The 15,942-nt window shown below is 42.1% G+C and overlaps 1 protein-coding gene across 1 annotated transcript in view; it reads right to left on the minus strand.

The window, feature by feature from the left end:
• LOC126982372 (uncharacterized) overlaps positions 1–15,942 on the minus strand; it is a 260,842-nt gene that overhangs the window by 14,014 nt on the left and 230,886 nt on the right. The window contains exons 8-11 of the mRNA XM_050834383.1: positions 8,047–8,192; positions 7,836–7,944; positions 3,032–3,189; positions 2,008–2,205 (exon numbers count right to left, since the gene is read on the minus strand). Of these exons, the coding sequence (XP_050690340.1) occupies positions 2,008–2,205; positions 3,032–3,189; positions 7,836–7,944; positions 8,047–8,192 (611 nt within the window). The remainder of the gene's footprint in view (positions 1–2,007; positions 2,206–3,031; positions 3,190–7,835; positions 7,945–8,046; positions 8,193–15,942) is intronic.

Below are 15,942 nucleotides of genomic sequence, written 5' to 3' on the forward strand. Positions count from 1 at the left end.
AGTCAGCGTGAGAATATCGGTAAAAGATAGAAAGAGAGGCAACATTGCGGCGGAATTAAGAGATAGAAGACTGTCAGTGAGAGAAGGGGAGTTGGTGAGACGAAAAGCCTTAAGGCGGTGTCACACTGGCGTTTTTTCTCCAACCATTGGGGCTACGGGCAATCAGGGTTGCACGTAGCCCCAACCGCGAATGCGTTGTTGGTTTACCATATGGATGGAAAACGGTTGGGGATACGAGCAACCGTGTGGCTGTGTGTAAGAACAGATGACGGCAGTGGCTGAGTAGTGAGGAGCAGTGGAACATGACCTACCAAGAGACTCGTACAGTGGAGTGGCAGAGCTGCTTTGTTTACTGTTAAATTGATAAGATAAGAGAACACCCCGTGCTGTGGAGCCACAGTTTAAAAACTCTTGTTTTCTCCATTCTATGAAAATTGTAGAAGGACTTCCGGTCTTCACAGCACAGTTCTCTGATGAGGGTTGGGTAAATACTCTTGTCCTCCCTTCTTTGAAGCCATCATCATACCCACAACCACTTCTTCATCCATTTAACTGAAGCAACAAGTCTATAACTTGGGTAATGTTGATACAGGGCGACTGCCTCGTGTACGTTGTGGATACGGGCAACCGACCTTGGGCGTGGGTGATGCGCACCCAGAAAAGTTGGAGTTGCCGGCTGCCCCTACCGCCAACGCGGTTGGAGGAAAAAGGCCAGTGTGACACCAGCTTTAGACTCTACCCTGTTCAAAAGGGCTGTTGCGACTCGTGCTGTCGTTACCCAAGCTATAGACATGTTGCTGCAGTTATGAAGGAAGCGGCCAGAACCTGAAACTGTACTGTGAAGACCAGGAGACGCACAATTTTTATAGAATGGAGAAAAATAAAAGATATTTTGAATGAGTTCTCTTATCTTGTCAATTAAATAATAAACAAAGCAGCTCTGCCAGTCCACTTTACGAGTCTCTTGGTGCGGCACAGTACGTAGTTCCACTGATCCTCACTCCTCAGCAACTGCCGCCGTCTGCTTGTTTACATACTGCCGCGCAGTTGCTCGTACCCACAATCGTTGGAGGAAAACGGCCAGTGTGATACCGCCTATTGCGCCGTCAACTCTCCTCCGTACAGGTACGGTAAAATTAAATTAAGTTTTCGTCTATGTTTAATCTATTTAGTATTGTATTTATCTTTTTTTTTGTGTTAGATATTCATTGGTTTTGTGTTATGAATTTATGCAAAAAGTACTGTTGTAAAAGTTTAAATAAGTAATCATCTGGGATCCAGGAATGGATTTATCCATTTTACATTGATTCCTATGGGGAAAATAGCTTTGGTTTCCGAACATTTCGGGTGGCGAACGGCCTTCAGGAAAGAATTAAGTTCGTGAACCGAGGTACTACTATATATATATATATATATATATATATATATATATATATATATATAGTATATATATACATATATATATATGTACACATACATATACATATATATATATATATATATATATATGTATATGTATATATATATATATATATATATATATATATATATATATATATATATATATATATATATATCGATATATATCTATCTATTCATTCATTCATTCATCTATTCATTCATATCTATATCTATATATATATATATATATATATATATATATATATATATATATATATATATATATATATATATATATATATATATATATATATATTTTTATATATATATATATATATATATATATATATATATATATATATATATATATATATATATATACATATACATATACATATATATATATATATATATATATATATATATATATATATATATATATATATATATATATATATATATAAACACACACACACACACACACACACACACACACACACACACACACACACCAACAAACAATAGACCGACAGTTTAGGCGTAAAGTTTTGATTTGAAAACAGGCAAATGTGTCAAGAGAGGACTTACGTGTATTCCATTCCATACCTGCACAAACTCATCGATGGACAGGTAACGTGTACGGGCCTGGACCAAGCGCGGCAGGTTGTCCCGCTTGTTTAGCCTGGAAATCATCTGGTCAGCGAACATTACGATGCCGTATTCTGTCTTGTCTCGCAGTATTCGCCCGACGGAATTTGCCGCGTATCTCATGGCGTCGAACTTGAGGAAATGGTGCTCTCGTGTCTGTGGAGTGTTTAAATAGGTTAATACGTGACATATGCAAGGATACACAACTTTATATGGTGTCTGCAAGATCAGTTCCTTCAATCTTCTGTTTAATTATCCCTTTCTATCCTTTCTAGCTATTCTTCTATCCCTGGTTTCATCATCAGCATGTTAAAATGACATTAATTTTCTTTAACTGAATGCTCTTTCGCAAACAATTTTGATTCTTTGCTAGGTAAGATGTAGCTGATTAGGCCTGTTTAACATTTGTTCACGTTTCTATATTCAAATCCAAAGTGCTATTTTTTTGTGTCGGCTTCAGCAGCTTAATTTTGAGAAGCTCCTTTGAGAGAAAATCTAACCCAGCCTTTCACTACGGAAATGCCTTACATAAAAAAAAAAAAATCAGGTACTTAATAATGTAAATACTGAATGGCAATAATAATTGGTGTCCTTCTTGATTTGATCAATTCAGGCCTCTATTTTTAGTGAGTATATTTTCCTGTAATTTAGTTTTCATCTGTTATGTTTTCAACTTTGCTGAAGATAATGTTGATTAGACATGGAAGTTTTATAAGAAACAAGTCGAGAGCTGCAGTGACTCAGTGAAGAAAATAGTTATCATTAATATACAATAGTCCTCGCCACCACTTTTCTTTAGCCGCCTTTATGTCATTGAAGAAGAGCAAGCATATTTGATATTAACACTGTGTGGCATTGCGCTAAGCATGAACACCCTAATCTCGTTAAAATTTGCTGTCATTACACTTTGTAGCAGCGCCCCGGATTCTGCGATGAAAAGGAGTGTGTAATCTCTGTTAGAGGCAACACCCGTGTGTCTCACCTTCATGTAGTTGAGAAGTGCCAAGAATCTATCGCCATCGTCTTGAGTCTCTATGAACACCAGCATGTGTCTCTGAAGGTCATGTATCATGTTGCTGTAACACCAGGTGGTTACAGCACTTTCCAGGGACAGGTGCGATTTGCAGAAGCACACCATTCCTGAGGAAAGGTGTAGATTGTCTATGATATTTGCAAATAAATTAAAAAGGTTTTGCAACATCTAACCAAATAGTATGACTTATCTGCTGCTTCACAAATATGATACTAAAAGGATATCAAATAATATGAAAGGATAACTGGATAAAGGATGATATAGAATTATATATTAAAAAAGTATAAAAGCAAAAATAAAGACATGTTTTTTTCCTGACCACACACGTATGTTTGCGCTTTCCCATGAACATTCTCACTGGAAATTATATGAAGTCTATTTTTTTCATCTACTTTTGTCAAATTCTCAGTCCTCTGAAATCTCCTGTAGCTCTCATCAGCAGAAAACATTTCTCATCCTCTAATATGTGTAATAAATAATCTTTTATCATATATCATAAATAATCCATGTGTGTCTGTTATGTGTCTCTAGGCAAAAGTAAATTGAGGCATACGCTACAGCTGTGTGTGGACGTGGTGCCCAGCTCCGTTGACTTGAGCCTTGAGCTGTGCTGGGTGAGCAACTCGGCACACGGGCCAAGTGGGACATCTGGGTCACCACAGTTTAAGTTCCCTATAGGTCCTCCTGGGCACTCATTTATCGGCCAGTCCGAGAGGGAGGATGAATAGCGGGGTGAGATGCACGCTGACTTCCCGGGCTGGGATTCGAACTCGGGCCCATGGAATCGTTGCTAGTCACATTAACTACAGCGTTCTCTGGTGTTGTAAAACCCTCAAAAATAAAGATTGCATGTTTTCAAAATAAACATGGACATTCGGCTTCCTCATTAATATTTTTTTTATATTCATATTGGCGAACCCTCTATAAATGATGTACGATAAGAGGTTGTATGTGGAGAAAATGCTGCTTTATCATGGAACACTCCTTAGCATCACTTTTGCCAGAAAAGTCTAAGTCCTACACAATCTTCAAAATTCCAGTATAAGATGTTGAGATAATTGACAACAGTATACTGCATTTTTCGCCAACTGTAGCTCTACTGCGTTATAAAGACAGTTTTATCACATCATATCATTGCTCAGATATAAATGTCATGTCCTTTAATTTTTTTCGTTTTGTTCTTAAAACCGAATATATTTTTTTCCATGTATGTCACAGTTCTATTCTTTCTTCACTTTTCATGGACTCGTAAGATTAATTCTCACCATTTTTCAATTTTTTTCGAGAAATCTTTTCAGGTTTAATTATTAGCTTTCTGAATACGAACTGCTACGGATGATTCTGTTCATCTCTCTATAGTTTTATCTCCAGTTCCCTTTCCGGCAGATCTATCCCTGCTGTGGCAGACGGCCACTATTCTTCTAAACCTATCAACAGTGTGTTTCGTAGGGCTTTGCCCTGTCTCTCACTCTCTTTTTGTTATTCATTAATGAAGTGCCCTAAGCCTACCCTCATGCTGTCCTGAAGACCACCTATCGACCGGGATTCTACGTAGATTCGCTCTAAAAGAGGAGCTAAGATGAGCTCCGCGGGACAGCATGAGCCAAACAAGATGGCGCCAATATAAACACTTGCCTGGACCATTACGGGCTGGGGAAGACCACCAAGCCCCGCCAAGAAGACCTACCGGTGTCATAGGCGGACCCCCCCCCTCCCAGAAATTATAGGAATGCGAATGCTAATACAAATGATTAATGAACATTTTCATGAATGCATTAATGAATATGTTCATTCTTTCTCTAAAAAATCCACCTTTTTTCAGCAAAGGAAACAGCTCCAGGAAAAAAAAATCAATAATGAACCCCCCCCCCCGCTATTAATTGCTCCTATAAAAAAGGGTTCAGAGGAGTGGCCGAAATAGAGGTCAATTTCGGGTTGAGAGGTGTCCTGATACCCTCCTCTTGAAAGAGTCCAAGTCGTAGGCAAGAGGAAATACAGATGAAGGAAGATTGTTCCAGAGTTTACTAGCGTGAGGGATGAAAGAGTGAAGGTGCTGGTTAACTCTTGCATAAGGGGTTTGGACAGTATAGGGATAAGCATGAGTAGAAAGTCGTGTGCAGCGGGGCCGCAGGAGGGGGGGAGGCATGCAGTTAGCAAGTTTAGAAGAGCAGTCAGCGTGAAAATATCGATAGAAGATAGAAAAAGAGGCAACATGGCGGCGAAATTTAAAAGTAGGAGACTATCAATAGGACTCTACTCTGTTCAAGAGAGCTGTGTGAGTGGACCCCCCTCACACGTGAGATGCATACTCCATACGAGGGCGGACAAGGCCCCTGTATATGAATAGCAACTGTGCGGGTGAAAAGAACTGGCGGAGACGATACAGAACGCCCAACCTCGAGGAAGCTGATATAGTGAGAGGATAGACCGAGGATGTTTAGTGTAGAAGGTGACAGCTTAGTGTTGGCGAAGAATAGGGGATAGGAGTTTGGAAGATTGTGTCGAGTTGGTAGGTGGAGAAATTGAGTTTTTGAGGCGCTGTAGGACACCAGGTTCCATCTGCCCCAATCGGAAATAATAGCAAGGTCAGAGGTTAAGCGTTCTGAAGCCTCCCGTCTAGAGTCTTGTAATTCCTGTTGTGATGGTCTTCTGTTGAAAGAAGTTGAATAATGCAAAGTAGAGTCGTTGGCGTATGAGTGGATAGGACAGTTTGTTGTGGAAAGAAGATCATTGATGAATATCAGAAAGAGTGTGAGAGACAGGACAGATCCCTGCGGGACACCACTGTTGATAGGTTTAAGGGAAGAAGAGTGACCGTCTACCAAAGCAGAGATAGAACGGCCGGATAGAACGGCCAGAAAGGAAATTGGAGATAAAGGTACAGAGAGAAGGATAGAATCCGTAGGAGGGTAGTTTAGAAAGCAAAGTTGTGCCAGACTCTATCGAAAGCTTTCGAGATATCTAGCGCAGCTGAAAACGTTTCACCGAAACGGCTAAGAGAGGATGACCAGGAGAAAGCAAGATCACCAGTAGAACGCCCCTTGCGGAACCCATACTGGCGATCAGATAAAAGGTCAGAAGTGGATAGATGCTTATGAATCTTCCGGTTAAGGATAGATTCAAAAGCTTTAGAAAGTCAGGAAAGTAAAGCTATAGGACGGTAGTTTTAGGGATTGGAACGGTCACCCTTAAGCACAGGCTGTATGTAGGCGTATTTCCAGCAGGAAGGAAAGGTAGATGTTGACAGGCAGAGACGAAAGAGTTTGACCGGGCAGGGTGTCAGCACGGAAACACTGTTTTTAAGGACAATAGGAGGCACTCCATCAGGCCCATAAGCCTTCTGAGGGTTGATACCATGGAGAGGGTATAGAAAATATCATTCTTAAGAATCTTAATAACAGGCATAATTGAGTCAGAGGGGGGATGAGTAGGATGAATATGTCCTGAATTGTCCAGAGTGGTTTTTAGCGAAAGTTTGAGAGAAGAGTTCAGCCTTAGAAATAGATGTGACGGCAGTGCTGCCGTCATAATTAAGGAGAGGAAGGAAAGATGAAGAAGTGAAATTGGAGCAGATATTTTTGGCTAGGTGCCAGAAGTCTGGAAGAATTAGAGAAAGCAAAGTTGTGGCATTTTCTATTGATGAGAGTAGTGTTGGTGAGTCGAAGAATAGATTTGGCACGATTCCGGGCGGAACTGTAAAGATCATGGTTAGCAGGAGTGCGAAGGCTCTGGTACCTTTTGTGAGCTGCCTCTCTATCTGGACTCTCTCTGGACGATTCAGGGAATATTCCTCTCACTCAACCCCCCTCTGACTCTACAATCACTATCATTTAAATTCTTAAGAATGATGTTTTCTATGCTCTGGTTTAAATCGCCAGAAGGATTACTGACTCGAGGGAGTACCTCCTATTTTCCTTAAAATCTGTGCATCCGTGCTGACAAACTGCCTAGTCAAACTTTTGGTCTGCTTTTCTACATCTACCTTTCCTTCCTGCTAGAAGTACGCCTACATACGCTGTCTATCAAATTCTGACCTCTCTGATCGCCAGTATAGATTCCGCAAAGGATGTTCTACTGGTGACCATTTTGCCGTAGTAGCCGACTCATGGCCATCCTCTTTTTGCTGTTTCGGTGAAGCTTTTGCTGTTGCCGCATACATCTCGAAAGCCCTTAACTGGTATAAATCTTTGCTTTCAAAACTACCCACTCTCTATACTTTTGTCTCCGATATATTTCTACTGTGGTAGACAGTAATTGTGCTTCTGCTAAACTTATCAACATTGATGTTACAAGGTGCTCTGTCCTATCTCCCATTTTCTTTCTATTATTCATTAATGATTTTTCCCGTAACAAACTATTCTATCCACTCTTATTCCACTGACTTTACTCTGTATTACTGAACTTCTATTAAAAGAAGTCCCTCCCAATATGAATTACATAACTCAAGGCTAGACACTACAGAATTCCTCACCTCCGACCTTGCTATCATTTATGAATGAGGCAGAAGGAACTAAGTGTCCTTCACTGCCTCAAAACTCAATTTTTTCACCTGTCAACTCAACAATTTTTTTTTAAACACCTCGATAACAATCAACTATTCCCTCTTTCCACAATAAATATTCTAGACTTATCCTTAATTCACAATCTTAACTGGAAATATTATATTTACTTTCTTGCTAAATCTCTCTCTCTCTCTCTCTCTCTCTCTCTCTCTCTCTCTCTCTCTCTCTCTCTCTCTCTCTCTGAGCCTTACCATCAGGCACACAGCGGACCATCTCCACCAGCAGTTTTCCATAATTCTTCACCGCCGGTGCTTCATTGGGGGGTGAGATGAACACCTGGTCGTTGCCGTGCTTCACAATCTGAGGGCCAGACACAACACGATGACAGGGAAGCCTTGATGAATAACATTTTTAGAGAATATCATAGTTCTTCGTATATATTGCACATATTACGAAACACACTTTATGGTTAGTGGAGAAGCATCCGAAGACGAAGAGTAGTAGCAGGAGGAGGAGCAGGAGGAATTGGTCTCCGAAGAAATTTTGCCAACGAAGCGGTCGACACACAACGCTGGCAGCATTGGTCTGCATCGCAGCTGGTATCTCGCCTGTGGGAATGATTTTTGTCATTATATTATAGATTTCGTTGTTATAAATATGGATATCAATATTATCATTATATATATTATCATTTTTTTTGTTGCTGTTGCTATTATAATTATAACAGTTGATGATAATCGCCGTCATTCACGCAGCTAGGAGGGCGACACGGATTCCTGCGTTTCCCTGTTTTTTCATCTGAATGGTTGTTTGTCATTTTGCTCTGTTACCAAAATATCTCAAACGAACTACCCAACAGGGAGCACAGACCAACAGGCGCACCACTTCACTCGCCCGCCGACTCCACCCCCGACTGTCAACCCGCGATTCCTCCACGTCTCTATTATTCCCATTCTAATCCAATTCAAGAATCAATCGACGTGACCTAGCTATGAGTAACACGGCGGTCCACTTTGTCCAGTCCATTCACGGTTCCCGTAAAGAAACAACCCTATGAGCAGTATCGAGACGTTCAGGAAACGTTACATGTGCCTAAATAGCCGGAGTTGGCGTTTACGGACTGGGCTGCTAAGAGGCCTCGATTCAGTTTATATAGTCGATGTATCGACACGAAGACATTCCAGCGATAACCCATGATCCCACAAAGGCACTTGGTATCAAAGGTATCAACGCGTCTCTTCAAGTCACTATTGTGTTAATGTCTCACAGCTATACTGTATATTTGTCCGCCCGCATAGATATCGACATCGCCATATTATACTCGTGTTGAGCGAGTCCTTAACACCGCGGCATGATATCCGTCGAGTGACTTCCTGGTAAGATCCACCATTGTTATGCTTTAAGTTACCAAGGTAAGTGAAACTTTGGTGACCTTCCAAGCAAGTAAACCTCGGTTTTCACTCAAGAGACCTTCAGTCCCAGTGGTTTCGTTTCCTCATGCAGCACTCAGAGTCATCACCAAGATCTCCAGTGATTTCACAAGAAGTACATCATCAGCAATAACAAGGTCAGTGACCTTGATGTTGCTGAAAATGCTCCGCAACAACTTTGATCACCAACTTTGCCTATACCTAGTGCGTGCAGGTGTTGAAAAGTGATGGAGCAAAGACACACCCCTGCCTCACTCCTGAAACAGGAAAAAAGCCTCCCCCACAGGCCACAGCACTCTCATTCCAAGAGTTAAGGCTAGTCATCAGGTCAGTAATCCTTGAAGCATTTCCAAAGATCAGCAAAAGATCCCAGACTGTCTTACGATGCAAGTAGCCCCTGTCAAAGGAACACAAAAGAAGAACAAACAACAGCAGACCTGCTGGTCCTTATGAGGCTGTTTGTGACAAGCTACACTAACTGTCTAATCAAAGGTGGAAGATGAAGGACAGGAAAGGCGAAGGCTACTCCCCACCCCCCCATCCCTCCAGCCAAAGCTGGCAGGAAAGGAAAAAGAACCATGCAGCATGGAAAAACTGGATGGAAATTATGTAGAAAAGAGGAAAGAACTACCATTACTGCTACCACTAACCGGGCGATAAACGCGGACAAGGGCACCAGTATTCGAAAGAACTTAATGTTATTACGACAATGAGTAATATCTTAGTTGCTGGTTGGATTCAAAATACTTGTCTAATCTATTCTTGAAGGCCGTAACTGTTGTACTATCAACGACATCACAGGGTAGAGAGTTCCAAACATTAACAACTCGATTGAAGAAGAAGTGTTTAGCTTCGTGCGACGAGAATCTTTTACCACTTATCTTCAAATTGTGATTTCTTCTTGTTCTATTTGATCGATCAATTGTAAAGTAATCTTCCGCATTAATATCACTGAATCCTTTACACATTTTAAACACTTCTATTAGATCGCCTCGCATTCTTCGTTTTGATAGGCTGAATAAATTTACGTCTTTAAGCCTTTGTTCATATGATAAATTTATCAACCTAGGAATCATCTTTGTTACTCTTCGTTGAACCCGTTCCAACTTTTCTATGTCTTTTCTGTAGTAGGGAGACCAAAACTGTACACAGTACTCTAGACGGGGTCGAACCAACGAATTATACAGTTTTAATATTACTTTTTCCGATTTATTACTAAAGACTCGTCCGATGAAGCCAACCAATTTGTTTGCAGTTTTAACTACCTCTTAACAATGCTGACCGGGCTTTAAATCGCTTGATATAGTGATTCCAAGATCCTTTTCTTTACTTACTGCAGAAAGTTGTTTGCCATTCATTACGTACCGAACGCGATTGTTATTTTTTCCGATGTGCAACACTTTACATTTGTCAACTTTGAATTTTATTTGCCATTGATTGGCCCAACGTGCAAGTCGATCTAGATCTGATTGTAAAGCTTCTTCGTCGAGTGTCGCAGTTACTTTACTAGCAATTTTTGTGTCATCAGCAAATTTTGATACTTTGCAAGTGAGCCCATCATCGATATCATTAACATAAATTAAGAAGAGCATGGGGCCAAGCACTGATCCTTGAGGTACGCCACTTCTGACGTCGAGCCAGTTAGATGTAACACCATTTAGAACTACTCTTTGTTTTCGCTCAGAGAGCCAGTCCACAAGCCAATTGTGAATGTTACCCGAGATACCGTGCGCCAATAGTTTGTTGAGCAATCGTTGGTGGGGGACCTTATCAAATGCCTTTTGAAAATCCAGATATATGATATCTACTGATTTGCTTTCATCGAACACCTAAAAAATATAATGAAAAAAATCAAGTAAGTTAGTTAAACATGAACGTTTACTACGGAAGCCATGTTGCGAATTATTTATCATATTTTCTTCGAAGAATTTCACCATATTGTCGCGAATGATAGTCTCCATTAACTTACAAACAATTGTTGTCAGGCTAATTGGTCGATAGTTTCCTGGATGAAACTTGTCCCCCTTTTTGAAAATTGGTGTGACATTTGCAAGTTTCCAATCTGACGGAACTTTTCCAGCTGTTAAAGATTTATTGAATATGATGGAGAGCGGCTTACAAATTTAATGTTTGATTTCTTTTAAGACCCTAGGGGTAATTTTGTCTGGACCAGGAGCTTTGCTTACTTTAATCTTTTCAATTGTGCGTAAAATGTCACTTTCTACGATGAGCACGCCACTTAACATCTTTTCAGTCCTTCTAACCTCCGGCGGTTGAGGTGATAAACAATCTTCGTCGGTAAATACGGATGCGAAAAAGTTATTTAGGATTGTAGCCATTTCATTTTCATCGTTCGTGTGGTTACCATTATCATTAGCAAGCGGTCCGATAACACAAGTGAATGACTTTTTATTATTTCCATAGCTAAAAAAATCCTTAGGATTAGATTTACTCGTTTCCGCTATATATTCTTCAAGATTTTTCTTGCTTCGTTTTATTAATTTCTTGGTTTCGCGGAGAGTTCTGTCCAACTCTAGTTTGTCAGCCTCACTCTGAGTTGATATGTATCTACTGTATACACGTTTTTTAAGAGATAGGCTATTTTGAATTTCGTTATTCCACCATTTGGGTTTCTTCTTCAAAGCTGAACGTCTGTTACGATAGGGTACGCATATGCTTATGGCATTATTCAATTTTGTGGTGAAGGCCCCCCAAGATTTATCAATATCTGTTTCCGCCGAGATTTTAGTCCAGTCAAAATTATTTAGAATTGATCGGAGTCTTACGAAATTCGCTCTCTGATAATCAGGCATCTTTTCTTTAGTAGGAGTTACTTTACTTTCTTTCATATTGATGCTGAATGTGATTGTTCGGTGATCGCTAGAACTAAAAATTGGACCAACATTTAATTCGTTAACTAGATCAGCTGTCGTTGAAAAGAGATCAGTATATTATTTCCCCGAGTCGGTTCTTGAACGTGTTGATGTAAATCACTTTCTAGTAAATTTGTGTACAGGTCGAGCCCTGTATGACAGTTCAACGGTTCACCCCATCTTTTCACTGGCAAGTTAAAGTCCCCAACAATTACTGCCTCGCAACTGCTACTTGTTTCTAATAATAATTCACTTAATGCGTGGTCGATATCAAGAGTCTGCCTTGGCGGTCTGTAGATAAGTCCAATTACTATTTTACGAGATTTATTTTTAATTTCAATGAAGACCGTGTCTACATTGGTAATAATATCTGTTTTCACGGATAGTGGATGGAGAGAGTTGTAGATATAAAAGATAACGCCTCCACCCTGTCTGTTCTCTCTTTCATGACTAAAGATGGTATAACCCGGTAATCTATATTCCGCAATGAAATCTCTATTTGAAGTGTCTATCCAAGATTCTGTGACTCCGATGATGTGATAATGATTTGTAGCTACGAGGACTTCTAAGTCTTCAAATTTGTTACGTAGGCTACGAGCGTTTACATAGCAAGCTTTAATGTGATTCGAGTCGGGGGTTTTGCGGGTTGAGTGCTCCTTTACGGTGGAGCTGCTGGTGTTCTCGCCTCCGCGTTTTTTGACTTTCGAAGAGCCACTTGGTCACAGAGCAGCCTCCCGAAACGGGCTGCTCCAACAGGGTTTAAGTGGATGCCATCAGCAAGGAACAAGTCTGAATCGTAGTAAAAACTGTTCCACAAGTTAGCGAACTGGACGTTTTCTTGTGAGCAAAGGGACTGAAGTCTGTTGTTTGTGCTGAAGGCCTTACTGTAAAAGCTAGATTCGGCACCGACCCTCGGGAGGATTCCTGAGATTATGATGTTACTGGCATCCGTTTTACGTTTATACTGCTTCATCCTGCGGCGGTATTTCTCAAGCAGTTCCTCAGAACGGGTTGTCTTTACGTCATTCGTCCCCGCGTGAATGACAAAGAGGGTGTTTCGGTCGGCACTTCTCGTGACATCATCGCACGCTGCGGTGATGTCGTCCAGTCTGGCACCTGGATAGCAGTAACGTTTTCTGCGGCCATTTGATGAACGACCACAGAACTCAACCAGCTGGCCACGCACCATGGAGTCCCCAACTAGGTGAGTCTCAAACTCATCCTCCATGGTGTCTGCCAGCACCTGGAACCTAATGAAGGTAGTGGGGGTCAGTAAATCCTTGGTTGCCTGCTTCGATTTGGCTCCATTCCTTACAGGTTGGAACCCGACATCCTGTGATGCAGGAAGAGAAGCGTTAAGTGGGGCAGGCTGGCAGGTGTCCTGTGAGGCAGGCTGGGAGTTAGCCTGTGAAGAAGGCTGGGGGTTAGCCTGTGAAGCAGGTTGGGGGTCAGCCTGTGAGGCAGGCTGGGGGTTGTCCTGTGAGGCAGGCTGGGGGTTAGCCTGTGAGGCAGGCTGGGTGTTAGCCTGTGAGGCAGGCTGGGAGTTAGCCTGTGAGGCAGGCTGGGGCGCTAGCCTGTGAGGCAGGCTGGGGGAGTCAACCTGTGAGGCAGGTAACACGTCATCCCGTGAAGCAGGAGATTCGTCTGGAGAGGGCACAGTCTCGGTGGAGGGCCTCTCCACCACCGATGGTGGAGTCACTGCCACATTATTTGAAACAAATTCCTGAAGGGCTTCGAATTTCTTTTCAAGATCATTATGTTTGACTTTCCATTCAGTCACAGCCTTCTGAAGTTGTAATCTTTGAACGCAGAGGCGGCAAGTTTTACTCAGCTGGAAGAACTGAGCTGCAAATCGTCCGGGACAGACGTCACACTTAAGGTTCGAAGGGATTGTTAGAAATTTAAGCGAGTTTACAGTTTGGGCAAATATTAAAAGCGCTTTCGAAATAACTTAAAGTGTGACCATAAATTGAGTTGGATAAAAATTGTGCATGGAAATTAGATACTGCTGTGTTAGATGCCTCCAACACTGGGAGTTCGCTCCCACAGGGTCTTGAAAACGCCTCAAAGACCAATCGCTTGCCCTGAGCCTCGGTCACGAGAGAGACTTTCACAACCCGGCGCTTTTCAGCTACTGTCCTTGAAATTTTGTCCCATAGAACGGGGCTGGCGTAGTCGCACAGAACAGAGCTGGCAAGGGAGGAGAGGAACCAGCAATTCGTTCCCACTCAACGACCTAGAGCAGTTCGTTCAGCACCCTACTCGTATTCCCGACCGTCTTGGAGACAGGCCCAACATTCTGGACCTCTTCCTTACCTCTAATCCTTCTGCTTACTCTGTCAAACTGTTCTCTCCGTTGGGCTCCTCCGATCATAACCTTATTACTGTATCCTGTCCTATCGCTCCTGTACATCCTCTGGACCCACCGAGGAGGCGATGCTTCTGGCATTTTGCTTTAGCTAGGTGGGACGACCTGAGGATGTACTTTTCCGATTTCCCGTGGAATGATAACTGCTTCCAGGAGAGAGACCCCTCTGTGTGTGCTCTGCGCATCACAGAGGTGATTGTCTCTGGAATGGAGGCATACATTCCACGTTCTTTCTCTACTCCTCATGCTAAAAAGCCTTGGTTTAATCATGCTTGTTCTCGTGCTATTAAAGATAGAGAGGCAGCTCACAAAAGGTTCCAGAGCCTCCGTACTCCCACTAACTTTGATCTATACATTTCAGCCCGGAATCGTGCCAAATCTATTCTCCGACTTACCAAAACTTCTTTTATAAATAGAAAATGTCAACACCTTGCTTCTTCTAATTCTTCCCGTGACTTCCGGCATCTAGCCAAAAATATCTCCTCCAACTTCACTTCTTCCTCTTTCCCTCCTCTCCTTAACCCTGACGGCAGTACTGCCGTCTCGTCTGTCTCTAAGGCTGAACTCTTCGCTCAAACTTTCTGTAAGAACTCCACCTTGGACGATTCTGGGCATATTCCTCCTACTCATCCCCCCTCTGACTCCTTTATGCCTGTTATTAAGATTCTTCCTAATGATGTTTTCTATGCCCTCTCTGGCCTCAGCTCTCAGAAGGCTTATGGACCTGATGGAGTGCCTCCTATTGTCCTTAAAAACTGTGCTTCTGTGCTGACACCCTGCCTGTCTAACTCTTTCGTCTCTGCCTATCAACATCTATCTTTCCTTCCTGCTGGAAGTACGCCTTTGTACAGCCTGTGTCTAAGAAGGGTGACCGCTCCAATCCTTCAAACTACCGCCCAATAGCTTTACTTTCATGTCTATCTAAAGCTTTTGAATCAATCCTTAACCGGAAGGTTCAAAAGCACCTTTCCACTTCTAACCTTCTATCTGATCGCCAGTATGGATTCCGCAAGGGGCGTTCTGCTGGCGATCTTCTTGCTCTCTTAACTGACTCTTGGTCATCTTCTCTTAGTAGTTTCGGTGAAACTTTCTCTGTTGCGCTAGACATATCGAAAGCCTTCGATAGAGTCTGGCACCAGTCTTTGCTTGCTAAACTGCCCTCTTTCGGATTCTATCCCTCTCTCTGTTCCTTGAACTCTTTCAAGAGGAGGGTATCAGGACACCTCTCCTCCCGAATTTGACCTTGCTTTTGGCCACCTCTTCTAATTCTTTTAAGGGTGCAGCGATTAGCGGGCTTTTTTTTGTTATTGTTTTTTTTTGTGCCCTTGAGCTGCCTCTGTTGTTGTAAAATTTTTTTTTTACTATAATTAAGTCTACTGACGCCAGCAGCAGATTCGGTGAGCGGAAGTGTTCGAGCGGGTCGATGGACAATTGGACTCGTCGACGACGCAGACATTGCTACTGTTTTCTTACTCACAGACACATGACATGAATGTGACTATTTCGTTTAGACAAGTTACCTTATTTGAATTATGGGTTCGTTGAAGCTATGGTAATGAGGTAATGGGAGGTGGAATGCTCTCACCGCGAGGGTACTTGCTGGAGATCACGAGTACGAGTCAAGCACGTGATCAGTCCGTGGTGAATTAGACACACACACACACACACACACACACACACACACACA

This window comes from Eriocheir sinensis, chromosome 50, assembly GCF_024679095.1.
Source record: "Eriocheir sinensis breed Jianghai 21 chromosome 50, ASM2467909v1, whole genome shotgun sequence".
Classification (NCBI taxonomy): Eukaryota; Metazoa; Arthropoda; class Malacostraca; order Decapoda; family Varunidae; genus Eriocheir; species Eriocheir sinensis.